This window comes from Sander vitreus, chromosome 7 (genome assembly GCF_031162955.1).
Source record: "Sander vitreus isolate 19-12246 chromosome 7, sanVit1, whole genome shotgun sequence".
Classification (NCBI taxonomy): Eukaryota; Metazoa; Chordata; class Actinopteri; order Perciformes; family Percidae; genus Sander; species Sander vitreus.
In genome coordinates this window covers 3,482,387-3,503,313 of record NC_135861.1, presented here as the reverse complement: position 1 = coordinate 3,503,313, position 20,927 = coordinate 3,482,387, and the positions used below count along the sequence as shown (strand labels likewise).

The 20,927-nt window shown below is 41.9% G+C and overlaps 1 protein-coding gene across 4 annotated transcripts in view; it reads right to left on the bottom strand.

Annotated features, from left to right (window-relative positions):
• Positions 1–11,763, bottom strand: part of flna (filamin A, alpha (actin binding protein 280)) — a 72,447-nt gene extending 60,684 nt beyond the window's left edge. For 2 of the 4 annotated variants that reach the window (XM_078254217.1, XM_078254218.1), the window contains exons 1-2: positions 11,474–11,763; positions 2,832–3,318 (exon numbers count right to left, since the gene is read on the bottom strand). In XM_078254217.1, the coding sequence (XP_078110343.1) occupies positions 2,832–3,201 (370 nt within the window). In that variant the 5' untranslated portion in view covers positions 3,202–3,318; positions 11,474–11,763. The remainder of the gene's footprint in view (positions 1–2,831; positions 3,319–11,473) is intronic. The other 2 variants (XM_078254214.1, XM_078254216.1) reach the window with 1 other exon arrangement.
• Between the last annotated feature and the right edge of the window lie 9,164 nt (positions 11,764–20,927).

Genomic DNA, 20,927 nt, shown 5'->3' with positions numbered 1-20,927 from the left:
CATTGTCGTTTTCGCTTCCCTGGGAGTAATCTCCCCCTTGCATTCGTCACGGTGCCACTAGGTGTAAGAGGGCGAAATGCAGAGGTATGTCCCTCTTTCACTAATGTATTTTAAAGATGGAGGCGCTACATGGCGGCCGTCATTCGAGCGAGTCGCTTGTACGTATTCTGAATGATTCTACGCTTACGAGAATACTTTGATTAGTTGGTGGAAGTAATTACACATGAATGAGTACATATTTCTGAAGGAACAAAGGGGTTTTTGCTAAGAATCAACTCAAAAAATTACACAATTTAGGTTTAAGAATTTATCAAGCACAAACGCCAAACATTTGCTGGTTCCAGATTCTCAAATCTGTTCTATAGCACTGTAAACTATATCTGGAAAAACTTTAAGATGTCCCCTCAGGCTCTGTTAAGTTTTGACAGGCTACTTTTTCCAAGACATTTGACAGTATAAATTGCTAATCCATTAATGGTTGATGATTGTTATTCGCACCCCTTGTCCAGTTCCACACTCCACTACTGTGACCATGTTTGCTTTTTGGATGGAGATGACTTGAAATGACTTGCTTGTCTTAATAGCTCATGGGTACTGTTGCGTATCAATAATACTTGTCTATTTTTAGCAGGATAAGAGAAAGGAGAAATGAAAGAGGTGTGGATACAAAATATCCAAAAAACGTTTAAGTGTGAAGAGAAGTGGTGAAAGAAAACAGAAAGACAGCAAGAGCTTCAGACCAAAGAAAGAGGGCGGGACCCTGTGCATCAAGCGGAGCAGTGATGGCAGTTTTGTAATTTGTGGTAAGGGTTGCTGGCTGGGTGTGCCCATTTTGAAAATAGGAAGTAAAAGAGGAGAGCGGGCTCCCCTCTCATCTTCAGATTAAATGACTCAAGAGGAACAGCTAGAATGAGGGTGAGTCAGCTGGAGGAACAGACAGACAGTGCTGAGTAAGACGGCTCGTTGGTGCCTGGCACTGCACCCTGAATATCTTACTGCCAGCCCCAACATTGATATACATAGGGCTGGGTACCGAATTCAACACTTTTTAGGCACCGACCGAATTGCCTCTAAAGTATCTAGTTTTGAAAAATGCCTCGTCATTCAATACCCAATTTCAATACCTAAGGATTAAATCTCATCAGTGTCAGTGAGCCAATAAAAATGCAGCATGCTCCTACCAAGATCTAATTAACATTTGTGATTGGCTGTCTAACATTACACGTCGTAGAGACACGCAGGAAGAAACTCTACATTACACAGAGACGGCTTACGTAGAAGGAGCTGAAACATAAATACAAAGATCGCAATGTGTAATGTTATAATTTCTTTCTTTTTTTATTATAAAATTGGTATCCAAAAAAGGAATCATTTAGGAACCGGTACCAAAGTCACGGTATTGGTACTGGTACCAAGTATTTTTGAATGATACCCAGCCCTAGATATACACAATCTCACTCTGATCCATCCACAGCAGCTCCACCTCTCCCTGTCTGCTGAGATGTAGGGGGGTATGGGGTACTATTGATTTTGACATGAGATTCAAACACTGCCACCACCTCACCTGTTGTCTGCAGCAGGAAGCAGTAACATGTGTGTGGAAACCATGAAGTGAGGCAGACATTCCCCCAACAGGGGATGACAGGGAATCATTCATGTCTGATTCACACAGACTCAGTCACAAACCTCTTCCTTTTCCTTCCAACCACAGACTCTCTGTTGGTAAAGAATTTGTCTCAGAGAGAAGACAGTTGTCAGGTGTGGAGAGGGTGAAAAACATTTGACAGGATGAGTCATGTAATGCAATGTCAACGATGAATTGAATTAACAGTGAGATTAAGTTTTGGTCCACATCCATTTAGGACCCTTGAGCCTCTTTGAGAGCCGCTCATTCACTGCAGTGAAGTGATCTATTCTGTATGGGGAGAGATGAACACAAGAAGGCTATGTTCTCTGAGTTTTGTATCGCAGCTCAGCAGAAAATGACTTTAATTCACTTGCAGTTTGACACAAAACTGAGCAGGTAAGCAACTGCATGCAGGCAAAGCCCATTAAACCCAGTGTCACCAAGTGTGAGCCAAGTCTTGTCTAACGCTGTCGAGACCCAGCCACAGCCCACTGCACGACATGAGCACAGACAATAGCCCTGTGTGTGTCTCTCTCCCTCTGGGTACATGTACAGGATCAGCTCTCCAATCCCACTAGGCCTGAATTACATCCTGGGCCACAAGGTTTTGGCTCGGACGGGCCCAGCTCATCTTAGCTCAGCTCAGGCAGCAGGGGAACACAAGCCTGGGGCCTCTCTGCACAGTCAGACCCCCTCCTCCCAAAACAACCCACCTCAAATCTGGACAGCCAGAGACAAAGCCTCCCGCCCCTTGCCTGGACATCAGGGAACCGCCTGCTTTCTCACTAAAAAAACACTCTGTAATGTTACCAAAACTGGCAACTTATTTAACACTCGTTCACAGGAGAAAGGAGTGAACTCAAACGTGTTTTCACCACTTTTTCTTTACAAGGTGACAGTTTTTTCTTCTTTTTTTTTTTCCTTTTTTTTTTTAACCTGGGCAGCAACATGCTCAACTTTATTCGACCCTGCAGGCATGTCTACATACACTGTTCTTTACGTGGTCATCATCTATTGGAGACTGTATTCCGATTTAGCTGCTGCTTAGCACCACTCAAGTTTATTTCTCCAAGAAACAATCAAACACGTATGCACAAAACAGAAGCTTAGAAGAGAGGCCAGCTGAATGGAGATGGAAATGTGTTAAAATCAAAAACGCACTATACTGGCACTCATTCATTACTCAGCATTGATTTTGACTCACCTATGGACACCAGCTTAATGCTCTCCTTGTCCAGGAACTCCAGAGCCACCGACACGTTCTCCAGCTGCATCTGGCGGAAGGTGGGCCGCTGGTTGTACTTTCTGAACATCTTCTTCTGGGACAGGACCTCCAGGAGCCCGATGAGCCGCAGCCCGTCGCTGAGGTCCGTCTGCAAGTTGCCGACTCTCTTGTTGACACATTTCAGGTGCTCGTTACACCAGCGGGTAAAGGTGTTCTGCTGGATCTTCTTCCACGGCGCATCCTCGGCCAGGTCCTTTTCCGTGGCGGGCATTTCTGCGTCCTTGTCCGTGGAGAGAGCGTTGGGAGCGGGCGCGGCGCTCTGGTGGAGCCGGGGGTGTGAACCACTCATTTTTATGGTCTCGGCTGTGTCTTGGTTCGCTGGCTTTTTTCCCTCTGGGTGGAGTCTGCTCAACTCTGGATGGCCGCTCCCTCTTTCTCTCTCTCTCTCACTTTAGCTCGTCTGTGTCTGAGAGAAAAAGAAAAAGAAAGGAGTGAACACGACTTATAGCCCGGAGTTAGATATTTTGCTAAGAAAAGTAGGCGGTTGTGGCACCGTTGAGCAGAAAAGGGAGTCGTTTTGGATGAAACTGAGGGCACACGTCATATGCTCGCGGCAGCTCCAGCAGGCTAATGACCCTACACTCTTTCATGTCCAGCACTCCCAACTTAAGAATAAACTGACACACATTCGAACTAAATCTTAAAATATGGCAGTCATTGATTTAAGACGACAGAGGGGGAAGTAGCCCTACACATATTCCACTAAACAACAACAGTAAAATTGTATTTTATTGAGCACTGGTCTCATAAATCAGCCATTTGAGATAGAAATATTACTAGAGATATAAATGGATTGTAGCCTCTTTGCTCATGACTGACCTCAATAGTTAAAGGTCCCATATCGTGCTCATTTTCAGGTTCACACTTTTGTTTTGTGTTTCTACTGAACATGTTTACATGCTTTAATGTTCAAAAAACACTTTATTTTTCTAATACTGTCTGTCTGAGTATACCTGTATTCACTCTCTGTCTGAAACGCTCCGTTTTAGCATCTGTCTTTTTAAGCTAACCTGACATGCAAGATTGTTTGTTTGGTTGTTTGTGTCCCAAACTTTTTGGGAGAGGGCAAAAAAATTGATATTGATTGATGATGATTTTAATGATTTAAACCATTTTGAACAAACAGTTGCAACTGCCACACACCTGAATCACGCCCTGATTGGTCCGGTGAGCTGGTAGCTCAGACACAAACGCATTTGGTTGGAGCTTGACAAGATAGATTTTTGTGTGATACGTGATCCTGCAATTCTCGCTTGATCTCACGAGAATACAGCTGCCCTGCAAGGTAATCTTTAAGCCACCCTCCCGAAAAAGTCCAGTCTGCTCTGATTGGTCAGTGTTTCTGGGTTTTCTGCATCTTCGCTCTCGGAGTCTCTGCACTGTCACTGCAGCCGGGGAATGACTGTAACGGCACTGTAGCTGCGCTTTCTACCTATGTAGGCTAATATAGTTGCGACATCACAACCATACGGAAGTCCTGATGGCTCGTTTAAAGGCACAGTTTCTGAATATAGGCCGTGTGCATTTCTCTGTGGATTGGGCGTTTTGATACTTTCACAGACTTTTTACTTTATAGTATTTATATAACACCCTGACCTGCTTTATAATCAAAAATACATGGAAATCACACTTTTTACAATATGGGACCTTTTTAGGATTTTCTGTATTTGTCTACCAGATAAGGAACCTGCAGTGAAAAGACTTGATCAACATTACTTTCCAAAACACAAGACTCCCTCATTCTCAGCCTTGATGTACCGTAAGCTATCCCTGATTACTTGTGGACAGTCATATCGCTCCTCTTCATTCCTTACAGTTATCGCTGTGGCGGCTTTTGGAGTAAAAGGGTAAAAGGGTTTGTTTTCTGAGCTGGAGAAACAAAGTGACACTGCGCCAGATGTATAGAGATATAGGAGGACCCATGTTCAGGTCCCCTGTGAGTATAATGCGTATGTTCATGGGTTCCAGGCAGCAGAAAAATAAATATTTGAGATATCCAGAGGGATATGAGCTCCAGTGTCTCCCAATAAGGTCACATAGTTGTTGTTTTTTTGTGTCTGTTGGTCTGCATGCAGATTTGTTCAACTTTCCTTTTGTGTACTGTTGTTTGTGTCTGCAAACGTGGACAGTGTGCTTATTTGTGCATACATTTTATATCGCCTACATTTCTGCCTTCATGTGTGTGTCGGTGAGATGTCATAGTGTGTGCAGCCTTATCTGTAAAGCGGTGACAGTGCGGATCAGCCAGACGGGGAGCGTCTAGACACCAGCCTCTGTTTGTCTTCACTGTACTGACCAAACAGCCAGATGAGATCACACAGCAAGAGTGCACTATGTGATGTACTAATGACAGGCTGTGTCAGAGTGTTTTATAGCAGCAGACACTTTCTCAACATGTAACAAGGGTAATGTTGGACAGCTTCATCTGGCATTTTTCTTCATTATTACTAAAAGCCCTTTGAGAATAGTTTTATCATTTGTGTTAAAAAAAAGCCACCTCTCCTTAGGTTTCCTCAGTGCATTAGAGATATATTTTGATTGTGTTTTCAGGTATGTCACATAATGTGGAGTCACAGTACTAAAAGGAGATAAAAGGGGATGACGTGGCAAATACATGTATTAGAATCCAGATGTCTTGCATATATATAAATACACTGTATATATATATATATATATATATATATATATGTATATGTGTGTTCACACTATCATTTATGTAATGTTTTCATACAACAGAAAGACCCTGAGAAACATATTGTAGTAAAATAATTAAAGGGGCAGTCAGCCAATTTCTCATGATGAGATCATGATCAGCCTGTGAAAGGGACCTTTCTAACGTTTGTCTAAAGGTGTGCGTTCACTCGAGTCATTTGCACAAATTTGACCCCTGGACCGTTAGTGTTTATTTGACCACTCAACTGTTAGTGTTTGTTTGCCCAAAAGGTCAATTTTCGCCATGTTGTGTAGGAACAAAATGTTACCTAAATCTGTCTGTATACTGTATAGATAGGATTGAAACAGAACAGTTTTGTATATGTAAGTGCTCCGGATGTGGAGATTTCTGTCTCAGAGTATGAGAAAAAAAGTCACTTTGAGAAAAAGGCCTTTAAAGTTATGTACAGTTGTGCAATTCCTTACCTTTTTATTGGAAACCACTATTCACAAAAACAATATCTATTTAAATCCTCCAATCCATCCTATACCTTGTGTCATCATATCATATGTATGTTTTTTATTACATTTTGCAAAATTCATTTTCTTTCTGGGAGGAACAGAACAGCAGTGGCTGTAAAGACAGAGGGAGGGATGTGACTCGACAGCTTTTCTGACTAAACATGGAGCTCAGTGCCAGGAGCCACATTGTGGCCAGGAGCCATTAAGAATGCGTAGCCTTTTTGTGTGTGTTTGCGTCTCTGTGTTTGTGTGTGTCTGGTCAAGGGAGAATCTTAAGAATGCCCCTCACCCCAACCCTGGAGGCCCCAGCCACACACACACACACACACACACACACACACACACACACACACACACACACACACACACACACACACACACACACACACACACGCACCAGCATGCTTTTACATTCACTGGGCCATTTAGAACAATAGAACAATAGTTTTAGATAGTTTCAAGCAATTATGCTCTGGCCCCTTTAGGTGCGTACATTTACATTCATTACATTTAGTCCCAGCAGTTTACAGGCTTGGGGTATAATTAAAATAGAAAACATATGACGACAGTTAATACTGATTGTGGCAGAGCAGGAAAGCAGGGCAGATTAACGGCAGCAGAATTTAGTGAAAATGTGAAGTGAGGCACATGACACACAGACAGCAAAAAGCTGTGATACAGACCAAAATAAATGTTTTGAGGGATCATTCATGGGTTACATTCATACTGAACTTCAGAAAGCACAACAAAGTGTTGCCTGGAAGTAAGTGAGAGCTGAGAAAACTGGTGACATATTCACTGCGGGGCGGCCTTTTGTTTCAATGGAATTTGCCAAATAAACAGAAGACAATACATGGGGCGGAGACAGCAAGAGCTGACCAAGACACATTCAAACGTCTCAGGATCTGAAGACCAAGCTGAGCTCTCTGGCTTGTCATGTGGCTCCCTCTAGTGATTATCTGTGGTAATACATTTTCCAGTTTTCTTTAAGTGATACTCAGTGGGAACTGAGTATCCAGGGCCCTTATGTGAGGAGGTCCCAAAAATATGCTAGAATGAATGGCTGTGGATGCGGGGAAGGGCCCATAGAGCATGACTTTCTACAGGGCCCAGAATTTTGTGTTTTGCCTCATCACTGACATGTTTTCATATGTCTTCATAATGGCTGATGTGTAGATGTTCGCATTTGCTTCAGTTTACATACCATCTAACCCCAACGTCCCCAGTTTGATTCATATAGGCTGTATATGAATGAATGAATGCCTTTATTGTCATTGCATGTTCACATACAATAAAATATTTTTGTCTTAAAAGACACTCCGCTCAAACACACACTCACATGCTCGCACATTAAGACAGAATAGCTGTTAAATAAGGTAAAATATGATCAAATAAAGGGTTGGAAAAAGGATTGGATGAAGTACATATGCAGTAAGAGTTCAGTTCATGTATGACTGTGGGGTGAAAACGTGTTCCTCAGTCTGGAGATGTGAGCTGGACAAAAATCCAAGGGTGAGCTGAATAACTAAATCCTGCGCTGTTATTTCACATTTAGCTGACATGTTTTAGGCCTTTAGCCAAAGCTTACAGCGAGTGCAACAGCAGCATAAACTTCACTTCCTGGATCGCCAGAACTACAAGAAACCCACAGGGTGGAGTACAAAGTTTAGGGCACTAGTGTTACATCTATATATTTATCAGGTAAGAATGAAGTCATGAGAAAGTAAGTACAGCCTGAAAGAGAAAGAGCTAATTTCAAATGCTGCCTTTTTCAAAGTAATTGTTCATTTCTTATACTGCATTAATAAGAATAAGAATAACTCTTGTGTTGTCTTCCATTCGAACATGCATCGTCCTCCCGGTCAAAACTGAAAATCAACACTTTTTCTGACATTTTTGTCTCTTTTTTCGACACTTTTGGCGCTTTATTCAATGTATTTTGGCGCTTTTTTGACGTTCTTTTCACTACCATGTATAAACACCACCAACACCAACTCATAACTAGTTTTACACTTATTACTTATTTTTTGAATTCATGGTCAATAAAAAACCTCATTTATAGGAAATTATACCTAATTCTTGAGTTAAAAAAAAGCAGAAATTATGAATTAAGGATAATCACAGAAGGGTCAATGTTCAGTTGGGATACTGTTTTCTTTTCAAATGCTAACATTTTTTACAAAATTCAATGAAAGTAGAGAGCCGATCTTTTGTTGTACTTGCGAAGCGCGTTGTATGGAATCATCTGTGTTATTTTTTGGGTAATCCAAATTAGGTAGTAGTACATATTTCTGATATAGACATTTAGACAACGGGTCAAATTTGACCCGAAGACAACACAAGGGTTGACAATAATACATTTTATTTACGGGCGCCTTTCTGGACACTCAAGGCCACCTTACAAGACAATAAAATAGTAATAATAATAGTAAAAACAAACAGAACATTACTTAATACAGATGAGTGGTGATCATGTTGGATATGCAAGTGTGAAGAGATGTATTTTCAAGCGGGGTTTTGAAAAGGGAAAGAGAGTTATGCTGCAAATATCTGGTGGAAGGGAATTCCAGAGAAGTTTCGTAACTTTTTTCTTGTATTTCATACCTGTCTTATTCTATTTGAGCTGTTTTTATATTCTCGTTAGCACATTTTTAATTGTTTTTAACTGCTTTTTAATGTTTTATGTGAAGCACTTTGATTTGCCTTGTTGCTGAAATGTGCTATACAAATAAAACTGCATTGCCTAAAGAGCAAATGCAGTTTGATGATATGTGATGGTCATATTCCTATATATTATCATATAAACTGCTAAATATGAATATCACGCATGCTGCAGAGCCTGTGGTGTATATTAGACACAGTTAGATGAGTTCAGACAGGAAATTGTTGAGATGAATGTGGGTTTAAGGGAACACGGCAACTTATTGGGACTTTAGCTTAGTCACCGTATCCCCCAGAGTTAAAGTCCATACATACCCTTCTCATCGCCGTGCGTGTCGTAACTCTGTCTGACACACCCACCGCTAACCTAGCTTAGCACCGATCCTGGAGGTAACCGGCTCCATCTAGCCTACTGCTCCCAATAAGTGACAAAATAACGCCAACATTTTCCTATTTACATATAAATAACAAGGTCACATGAGACACAGCCATCTTCTAACCGTATACATACTGGGATCTATATTCTCAAAAGGCGAAGCACTGCTACTTCTGCTACTTGGGCGGAGTGATTTGCTCACAGCACTTGAGAAGCTGTGTCTCATGTGACCTTGTTATTTGTACACGCTGTGACTACACAAATCACAACATGTAAACAGGAAAATGTTGGCGTTATTTTGTCACTTATTGGGAGCAGTAGGCTAGTTGGAACCTGTTACCTCCAGGATCGGTGCTAATCTAGGCTAGCGGTGGGTGTGTCAAACAGAGTTACGACACGCACGGAGATGAGAAGGGTATGTATGGTCTTATCTAACTCTGGGGGATACGGTGACTAAGCTAAAGTCCCAATAAGTCAGCGTGTTCCTTTAACAGCCTCTCCTCGCAGCGATAACTAACTGCTGTTAGTACAGTACCAGCCTGCAATGCCACCAGCTTCTCACCATCACTAACCAAACCCCATCAGTTGCAAGCAGAGCAGCAAAGGAAGTTAGATGAACACTGCATGCCGCACCACTAACCACATGGCACACACACACACACACACACACACACACACACACACACACACACACACACACACACACACACACACACACACACACAGAGTGGTGTGGCAAGAGAACGAGTCAGAAGCACAGATTACAGCATAGTTATGGCTTTTCCCTTAGTGGCACTTGTTAGGTGAAAGTAGGCCAAGAAGTGTCAAATAAGGACAGGTTTGGTCTACATGTTTACATCTCACACTTTCTTCGCCTCTTCCTTTTCTCTTCATGACTCTCTCTCTCTCTCTCTTTGTTAGAAAGGTGTTGTGAAAATGAGAACCTGCAACCAGTCATCGAAACTTCTCCCCAACTTTTGGCCGCGCCTACACAGTCAGTAAACAATCTGAGAACACATTTTTCTCAATTGTGTTTTAAATGAAGGGTGTACAAGAATGTTATGACCCAAATATGAATCTATGCCGGAAAAGGTTGGGAAAAAAACTGGTTACATTCACTTTGAGGATTAAAGATGCACATTGCAGTCTGTTAGTCAGATTACCAAAGAAAAGCAAAAGAGAGGAGAAACATTGGGTGACAGATGATTAGGATTTTGGTGTGCTTATATCATCACTACGTCCACTTGTTTTACCGGGGGACAACCCTGATGCCATTTAAAACCCCTCCTTCTCCTGAATTGTGGAAAAAACATCATCTTTGGCTTTGGAAAACACTGATTGACATTTTTTTTTTTTTACCATATTCTGACATTGTATAGACCAAACAACTAATTGATTAAATAATTGACCGATTAGTTGACAAGGAAAATAAGCCTTTAGTTGCAGCCCTAGTTCTCTCTAATCTATACTTTCACCATGCAGTTCACAAACTACCTTTCATGTGGCACTGTGCCACCTATACTTATTGAAAGGTGGGGAAAAACACAGCATTAAACCATTTCAGCCTCTCATTTGATTAATCAGAAATATGTCATATAGTACATAGAGTAAAAAGTAAAATATTGATAAATGGGAGCATGTGAGGGTCTAAACTCTCTGTTTTCTTCTCCTCGGTATGTTAACAATGAAAGGAAGTTTTTTATGAGTAAAGCCCTGCAATGACATATGTTCAAACTTTTTTGAACATGGACCAAGTGGCTCGCCAGTGGAGGGCGCAAGCGGCCACCACTTGCCCCCCCGGTAAAAAGCTCCAGTGCAGTCAGTGTATTACCTTATTTGGTGCGGAGCCCCTAATTGTAACACCGGAGAGATGCTTCAGTCCCAAGGAGCGTGCTCGTGCCCATAAACAAACTGTAAGTGTAGGAATGAGGAGAGCTGGATGGATGAGCTCCGGCGCTTTACATCCAGATGTACATCATCCAGCTGTGACCACCGCGGTGTCACACTGCCAGCTTCTTTGACTATATGCACCGAAATATGTGTGACGGCATCAAAGCCATAAATCGCCTGTGTAAACCAGCGTCAAAGCTTTACATGTGCGTAATCATATAGGCTACATTTGGAAACGTCCGTGCGTAATGTGTGCCATACATGACAGACAACTTTAAGACACATATTCAGAAGATTTTAGAGAGGAGAAATCATCTGAGAGAAAATCTCCCACAGTGAGCAGTCAGGCAGCATCACTCGCTCTCTCTCTCTCTCACACACACACACACACACACACACACACACACACACACACACACACACACACACAGCAACAGGTCTACAGCGGGACTAAACTTACATGTGTATAGTCGGATGTGATCTCCGGTCCGCTCAGTCAGTGCGCGCAGCAGCCTGTGTGTGTGTGTGTGTGTGTGTGCTGCACAGAGGTCCCGGACCTCCCTCCCCACGCGCAGTCCCGTCGGGGGGAAATGGGTGTATTGGTTGTGCTGGTGGCGTAAAGGGAAAAAAAGAGATAGTCCCTCCGCTCTTTCGGTCTTTTCTACCTCTGCTTCTCCTCTGGGCTCTCTCTCTCTTTCTGTCTGTCCTCCCACCACGAGAGCCTTAATTGGTAAACGGGTACGGCGAAAGAGGTGATGGGGGTGTGCCTCTCTCTCTCTCTCTCTCTCTCTCTCTCTCTCTCTCTCTCTCTCTCTCTCTCTCTCTCTCTCTCTCTCTCTCTCTCTCTCTCTCTCCCTCTCTTCCTCTCTCTCTCTCTCTTCCTGCTCTGTGCCTCTTTTTCTTTTCTTTTTTTTACATGACGTCATGACCGCGCCTTTGGGATGATGTGACCGGCCCGAGCAGAGCACCTATCTCTCCCATCTTCTTTTTATTTTACCCTGGGGTGTGTGTGTTTGTTTGTGTGTGTGTGTGTGTGTGTGTGTGTGTGTGTGTGTGCGTGTGTGTGTGTGTGTGTGTGTGTGTGTGTGTGTGTGTGTGTGTGTGTGTGAGAGAGAGAGAGCGAGAGAGAGAGAGTTGAGGGGAAAAAGAGAGAGGGGGTATATGTCCTCACACCTCTCTCTGTCCTCTCTTTCCTGTTATCTGTTATTATTCAGACAGACTAGTGATGAAATAATGTTATGTTATGAAGAGGGTGAGAGGAGAGGACATTTGGGAAGTGTGTGTGTGTGTGTGTGTGTGTGTGTGTGTGTGTGTGTGTGTGTGTGTGTGTGTGTGTGTGTGTGTGTGCTCTCCAGCTGAGCATTGGCTCAGGAAACAAGAATGTTCGGCCCCTGCTTTGCCCTTTTACTCCCAGTTCAGCAGTCTGATGGGAGGACTGAGGGACGAGTGGGGGAGGCTGTGGGGGAGGTGGAGGGCGAGGGTTTGGGGAAGTTAAAGTTAGAGCGGAGGAGAATAAAAAGAGATTACAGATTGAAGAAGACATTAAGAAAATCTTTTGGGAAAAAATGAAAAAAAGTGTTTTGAATACATTTATATTTCTGCCTTTTTGCAGGCAAAAAGCAGGCAACAAAGTAGGCTATTTTCTATTTAACTGTTGCACTGAGGAGGACCCTGGTGTTCACATCTCTGCTAGCCCGGAGACTGATCTTGCTCAACTGGAGGCTCTCCCGAAAAAAATAAATAAGGCAAAATCATGAGAGTAAGGGTAACCCTCCACCTTCTCTTCTAACTCGCGACAACCAATCAATTACGTTAATAAACCTGTCTGTTTCAGGTCTGTTTAAGTTCTGAATCCAACTCAAACTGATTCAAATAAACATGTCAGCCATGCAACCAGCGGAGACTCGGGGGAGTCATTGCGTAGTCCCGCAGTAACCCATATAAAACCTCAGTTTTTGTACAGATTAAACAAACAAGATATAAGATACAATCATTCCCTAACCTTAACCTCTCATAAACACAGAAATGACTGTGTATAGTGAGTAGCAACTGCCCCTGTTGGTTGTCTTGACTTCACATTGTCAGACCCATAGACTGTGAGAAAATGATTATATTCAGTCTATTGTCAGACCAGTGACACTTACCATAATCAGGCAGGAACTTGCTGGAATAGACTTTATCCTGCACCATGTCAACATAACAATAAAGGTGGATTTACTGATCTTATATAAAGTAACTTGCTTATGTAGTTGAAAAACTGCTCAGTAACTAAAGTATCAGCAGCTACTCTAAGGACTGTACTTAGTCCATGTTTCATCAGACAGTTTTTGCCCAGTTTATGCTCAAACGTTTGTCAAAGGAAAAAAAATTTGATACATGTTCAAAATGCTGTAGAGAATATTGTACAATTCCTATTGTCATCTGTCGACACTGTAATAAAGTTTGACTGTGAAACAAAGAAATGTGTTGTGTAAAGGATTACATTTTCATAGTCAGGGCGTTAAATGGACCAGGTTTATTATTGTATTATCTTTTACATGCATGAAATCAAATATTGTTTTCCATATCACCTGTTTAAACAGTGTGCTTACATAAAGCCTTTGTGAAAAGTATATATTCTATTTCTCTAACACCACAGGAGCTTTACTACCTAAATTTAAAAATGACAAAAACCCTCCTTAAAAATCAAGCACTTTATTTATAGTTAAAGGTCCAGTGTGTAACGTGTTTAGTTGTTCATTATCAAAATCTGTGTTGCCCGTTCACAAACGTGTCCTTTTTCATGAATATTTACCATCGCTATCAATTCCAAGTATTCCTTTTGGCTTGAAATTTTACATTTGCGTTCGCATGAACTGGGACAGACGCTCCATATTCATGCGCCATCTTGAAATACTTTAGCCGGTAAAGGACACACAGGACATACTGCTCTGCCTTTTGCATTTTCGCTGTCACACGATAAACTCACAAGTGCTGCTAATGCTGCTAATGGGTATCGTTGCTTCCCGGCCCCGGCAAGTTTGAAGAAGGAAACATGGAGGACCACACATATTCAAAATCCAAATTTCAGGAACAGGAGTCTCCTTCTTTGCCCAGAAAAGAAAAAGGATATTGAAAATAGCAAGAGACCGGCGTCATCAGAAAAAAGCGTGAAGGCTACCGTAGCTGTAATACGTACTTTGAACTGCGTGGCGCGAGAGAGTTGATTGCGATATATGATCTCAACGCTAGATGGGAGAAATTCCTACACATTGGACCTTTAATGAAATGGAAATGTAAATTAGGTATATACTGTTCAGTATAATGCACAGAGCAGCAACTTTAACGTTGCTGCTCTGTGCATTATACTGAACAGTACACTCTCCATGAGAATAAAGGGTTTCTTGTGTACTGAAGTTGTGTCTGCTGGTAATGTAGGTCTCTCAGGTCACAGTGGGCATCCTAACACGTCTTCCTGTGGATACTGAGACCTTTCCTGTTGCTGCTGGCCGCTGTGTTGTCTTCAGACCAGCGCTCTACTGAAGCATGACTCATGCTAGGCCATAACTTCCTCCTCTGAGCAACTTAGTGACCGGGTGCACACAATGTTGCCAAGCAAAGGAATGATTTTTTTTCAAAAGTACTTACATTTGACCAATTGTTTTTCACGTGTATCTTCAGGGCATGTCTATCAAGTAAATGTACAAACCGGCGAGGATCATGGAGCAGAGGGTGTAAAGAGATGTAACAGCAAAGGCCATGGTTTTACTTGCCTTGTCAATGCGACTTCTGTGATCAAATTTCTCCTTCTCAGATTTCTAGCATGTACCCATAGTTCTTTGGGTGGGAAATGAGGCTGCAGCCTGGAGCAAACACAGATGACAGTGGAGTGGAGGAGGCAGGGAGATCTTTTTTTCATCCCCTCTGTCTATGTCTATCTGTGTGTGTGTGTGTGTGTGTGTGTGTGTGTGTGTGTGTGTGTGTGTGTGTGTGTGTGTGTGTGTGTGTGTGTGTGTGTGTGTGTGTGTGTGTGTGTTTGTAGTAATAAGAGCCAGATGTTGCTGTTGTGGTTGTAAGCTCGTCCAGTCGGTCAGTGACATCATCTGTATGCAGCTTGTTGAAGTTACATCACCAGAGGCAGTAAATACACAAAAACACACACACACACACACACACACACACACACACACACACACACACACACACACACACACTTGTATTCATGTAATTGTGCGGAAGACAAAGATAAAGCAGAACAAACAAACATTATAGTCAGGGGTTAAAGTGGGACAGAATGAACTGAAACTGCGTTCCGGGACTTTCGGTTAATAAATAAATTAATCTGATAATCCTGTTGGAGACGTCAAGTGAATAGCACCTCGTTTCTACTGTACATATATTTTAGAAAGATTTGTTATTGCCAAACAAGCAGTCCAGGTATCTGCAAAACTGTCTATCTTGGGCTCAACCGTTTGTATGAGTGCAAAGTGTGCATGTTTGTGTCTTCTATCAAAAGGCAGGGTTGGTAATGTTGAAAAGCTAGCAAGATTTGAAAGTAGCTTCTCCTCGGGGCTCGGACCCACACAGATGAGCACGAGCACCGCTGCGTCGCTGCTTCAGAGCAGAACAGGGAAAGGACTGCAATTTTACTTCATGTCTTGTTCACCGGTAAGCAAACTCCTAATATTATCATACCAAATGTTTAAAGCAAACATCACGACTGTTAGCAATGCGGCATCGACTGAGCTCAGGCTCGTTCACAGGAGGGGTAGAGTACGTGCAGCGGGGCAAGGAGGCAGTTTATTGGTTCTTTCCAAGCGGACCGTGAGGTGGTGATGGGTGTGTGACAGACAACATATCTTTTTCGCTCCTTTTTCAAAGCCCATAAGTTATTTTTTGCTGTCGGGGTGTAAAGACCATTTCAAACAAGATATAAAAAAGTGTACATTGGAAACAGTTACCAACCCTGCCTTTAAAGCATAACTCTCGCCAAAATGCAACCTAGGGTCTTTTTGTGAATGTACCTGAGTCAAACTTTAGTTTAAAAGCATATTTAGGACGGAAGCGCCACTTTTAAGATTTACCGTATCTTTGTTTTTCATTGAAATGGCCTTTTGAATGGGAGTGCTAGGGGCACTTTTATGATCACATCAAAATCACTACTTTTAAAACACTAAGAAGGCTCGACACAACATGAAACTTTTCTCCAAGTATCACCAGGGGCTCTACACATGAACTCCAGCATTGACAACATTGTTTGTGTACACAGAGTTTACTAAAAAGAAAGGTTTTGAGCAACTCACTGTAGCTGTTGTTCTTCCGGTCGCCGTCTATCGAGCCAGTCAAAAATAGTCTAGAGGGAGGAGAGTAAAGATGGAAAGCTCCTAAAGCTTAGTTCCATATAGATGTACGGATAATTCTTTGTTTTGTCTTTAGTGAAACACAATATTGACCTTGTAGTTGAAAAAGGAGCCTCATATAGGAATGACATTTCCTTCTATGGAGTCCGTTCATTCGCATTCATAGATCGACTCTTTTTGACTGAGAAAATGCCGGATAGCGTAAACAACTGCTAACGTGAGTTGCTCAAAACCTTTCTTTTTTGTAAACTCTGTGAACACAAACAATGTTGTCAATGCTGGAGTTCATGTGTAGAGCCCCTGGTGATACTTGGAGCAAAGTTTCATGTTGTGTCGAGCCTTCTTAGTGTTTTAAAAGTAGCTATTTTGAGGCTAGCATAGCAGTGCCTCTAGCACTCCCATTCAAAAGGCCACTCAAAATTTGACTCTGGTACATTCACAAAAAGACCCTAGGTTGCATTTTGGCGAGAGTTACGCTTTAAGTTAGGTGATCCTTATTTGTCTCTGGTCACTTGTTCATTAAAAAGACACAAAGTAAGGCAGAGTGATTGAAAACAGACTGATGCTTACATCGTGACAAATAGTAGGAGACAGAGCCTTAATGTGCAACGTTGGATGTAAAAGGGCAATGACCGAGTGATAGTTTCAGAGAAAGTAGTTAAAAATCAGGGAGTCAGGGCCCAGCTGACAGCCTCATAACAAAGCTTCTCTCTGGTGTCACTAAAGTGGTAAATTGTTTAACTGTTCCCTGTGCACTCACTTTCTGCCTCTTCTGCGCAACCACAGACACGAGGCCTGAGCACTTAGATTAAACCTATAAACAGAACATTAAACCCCACTTGCAGGTAATTCAACAAATATGTCTCCTTGGCATTCCTTGATCTCTCATCCCTTAATCCCCCCATCTGACTCAAACTCAAAGGCGCTCACACATGCACATAAAAGTGGCTCCCATGTGACAAAGTAGAGTAATTATGGAAAAACGTTTCTCATTAAATGGAATGGAGTCCATATTTAGACATGTCAAATATAGAGTGGCTTTTATGACCAGCTGAGGCAGACAAATCAGTTACACAGAAACACATTTGAAGAAAAGAGGGCTGAGGGGCTGAAGGGTTGAGGGACGGCCACAGTACACAGGTCCAAAATGAGGTGACAGTGAGCCAATAATATGATATGAATAATGATGACGTGACAGTAACTCTTTATTCACTAAATAAGGCACCCTTTATCAGCCCTTTATACAAGGTTTATAATTGCAACCAATGGCCATATTATTATTTGTTTTTCAATCCTCTAGTAATGCGTTACAGATACATTATAATTAATTTATAAGAACAACCTTTGGGTTGCCAGACTGACTTGATGGATAAAAAAAAAAAAAACTTTATTAATGACTTGCTGACATTTATAACTTTGAACTTGATGGCACATTAGAAATAAGAAACATTTGAAATTTCAGTGGATTTTCAGTGGATTGCAAACATTTCTAACTAACCTGAACCCTAACCTGCCAAAGGAACTTCACACAACCTGGCAATTCAAAAGTTGTTCTTATTAATGACTTATAACTGAGCTATAAAGCATTTGTAAATTAATTATAAACCATTAATAAAGCAATTAGTTACAGTTTAAAAACATGTAGATAGATAGACAGACAGATAGATAGATAGATAGATAGATAGATAGATAGATAGATAGATAGATAGATAGATAGATAGATAGATAGACGGAGGACGGACGGACAGACAGACAGACAGACAGACAGACAGACAGACAGACAGACGGACGGATGGATGGATGGATGGATGGATGGATGGACGGACGGACGGATAGACGGACGATAGATAGATAGATAGATAGATAGATAGATAGATAGATTGATAGATAGATAGATAGATAGATAGATAGATAGATAGATAGATAGATAGATAGATAGATAGATAGATAGATAGATAGATAGATAGATGGACTTTTATTGATCCCAAATTGGGAAATGTCAGTGCTACAGCAGCAAATTATCAGACACATAGCACACATGCAGTATGATTACATAAGTCCTGTTGCTCAGCCATGTTAAAGCTAGATATGAACATGGGTCATTTTGAATACAGTTGGACACATTTTTCTCATCAGAACTGAAGGCAGCGATTTTGCACAAGCAACAAGACAGCAAACACAGCCAGACTAATATAGAACAAGTGCTCATTGTCATCACAGCACAAACCTCCACTTAAAAACCTCCCTCACCTGCACATACACTCCTTCAACACACTTAATATGTGGTATGAGCTCTTACCACAAGCACAGCAAACTATACTGTGAGGTTTTGAAGTCATAAATCACAGTCTGGGCAGAACACAGTAATCGCACTGACTCAGAGAGCAGCAGACTCTGATGTCTGCCGCAAGGTGAGTCACACACACACACACACACAGGACGTCAGAACTTCAGGAATAATGAAATGTTTGCATGTGTATTGTGTGTGTGTGTGTGTGTGTGTGTGTGTGTGTGTGTGTGTGTGTGTGTGTGTGTGTGTGTGTGTGTGTGTGTGTGTGTGTGTGGGTGTGTGTGTGTGTTTTAGTGTCCTGCATCTATGTGCTGTATGTCAATATCTCTTGCAGGGGTTTCCTTCTGGGACAGCCTCTACATGTACATATGTAGAGGCGTGTGTGTGTGTGTGTGTGTGTGTGTGTGTGTGTGTGTGTGCGTGTGTGTGCGTGCGTGTGCGTGCGTGTGCGTGCGTGCGTGTGCGTGTGTGTGCGTGTATGTGAGTGTTTGTGCTCTGGTGTAAAGTGTTATCAGGCTAAGAGGTAATCAGGCTAAACGTTATGTGGTAATCAGTTCTTTTAACCAGCCTGGAGATGAATGAATCATTCCGTGCATATTATGAGAACATCCTGCAAAGAGAGAAAACAACTTCCCTAAATCTGGAGATGTGGTCAAGATTACTTCTGTGTAAAACACATAAAAACTCATTCAATCTGAGCCAAAGAAATGCCAAGCCTAAGCCCTCATCAAGCTGAAATATATAATATAGAAAGATAAAAATGCATATTATCTGTCATTTTGTTTCTTGTGAAATAGTGGATATTTTCACCTCTTCTGACAAAATGTTTTTAAATAAGACAGTCCAAGATATTCACATTATAGCCAGTTTTATTTTAAGGATTTGTTGCTGAAATGTTAGTGAAAGCCCATGCAGGTTAGTTGTATGCATGACATAAAATTTAAAAAAAATGATCTATTACATGTATCATAGTTGGGTGACTCATGGCCGGGTTGGCTCAATGGGTAGAGCAGGCGCACATGTACTTGGAGGTTTATGCCTTGATGCAGAGGTCCAGCGTTTGAGTCCGACCTGTGACGATTTCCTGCATGTCTTCTCACCTAACTGTCCTGTCAAATTAAAGGCGAAAAAGCCCAAAAACATTATCTTTAAAAAAAAGATGGGTGACTCACAAAAGCCTGATATTCTATTTACTTTAAAGGTCCCATGGTATGACAATTTCACTTTATGAGGTTTTTTAACATTAATCTGCGTTCCCCCAGCCTGCCTCTGGTCCCCCAGTGGCTAGAAATGGTGATAGGTATAAACCGAGCCCTGGGTATCCTGCTCTGCCTTTGAGAAAATTAAAGCTCAGATGGGCCGATCTGGAATCTTCCCTTTATGATGTCATAAGGGGAAAGGTTACCTCCCCTTTCTCTGCTTTGCCCGCCCAGAGAATTTGGCCCGGCCATGAGAAAGAGAGAGACATCATGGCTTACAAACGAGCAAAGTGGCAGTTGGTCAAGGACACAACCCCACCCTCCACCTTGCCCCCCCTCTCTCCTCCTCAATAGCATTTAAAGCTACAGACACAGAAATGGCACATCCTAAGGAAAGCTCATTGTGGGACTGGCTCTAGTGGCTATAATTCTGCACCAAGGCTGAATTTCGGGAAAGAGACTTCAGATACAGTAATAGGGGACCACTAAGGCCTATATAAAAGAGACTTCAGATACAGTATTAGGGGACCACTAAGGTCTATATAAAAGAGACTTCAGATACAGTATTAGGGGACCACTAAGGCCTATATAAAAGAGACTTCAGATACAGTATTAGGGGACCACTAAGGTCTATATAAAAGAGACTTCAGATACAGTATTAGGGGACCACTAAGGCCTATATAAAAGAGACTTCAGATACAGTATTAGGGGACCACTAAGGTCTATATAAAAGAGACTTCAGATACAGTATAGGGGACCACTAAGGTCTATATAAAAGAGACTTCAGATACAGTATTAGGGGACCACTAAGGCCTATATAAAAGAGACTTCAGATACAGTATTAGGGGACCACTAAGGCCTATATAAAAGAGACTTCAGATACAGTATTAGGGGACCACTAATGTCTATATAAAAGCACCCATAGAGCACCATGTCATGGGACCTTTAATAATGATTGTGAATATCCAGCCGAAACTATTTGTACCCTTCCACCTTCTAAAAAAAACCTTAATTTACTCTGTATTTAATTGGAACTGGCATAAACTGACGTTTATGGTATCCACCATTCTTTATTTCACATTGCTT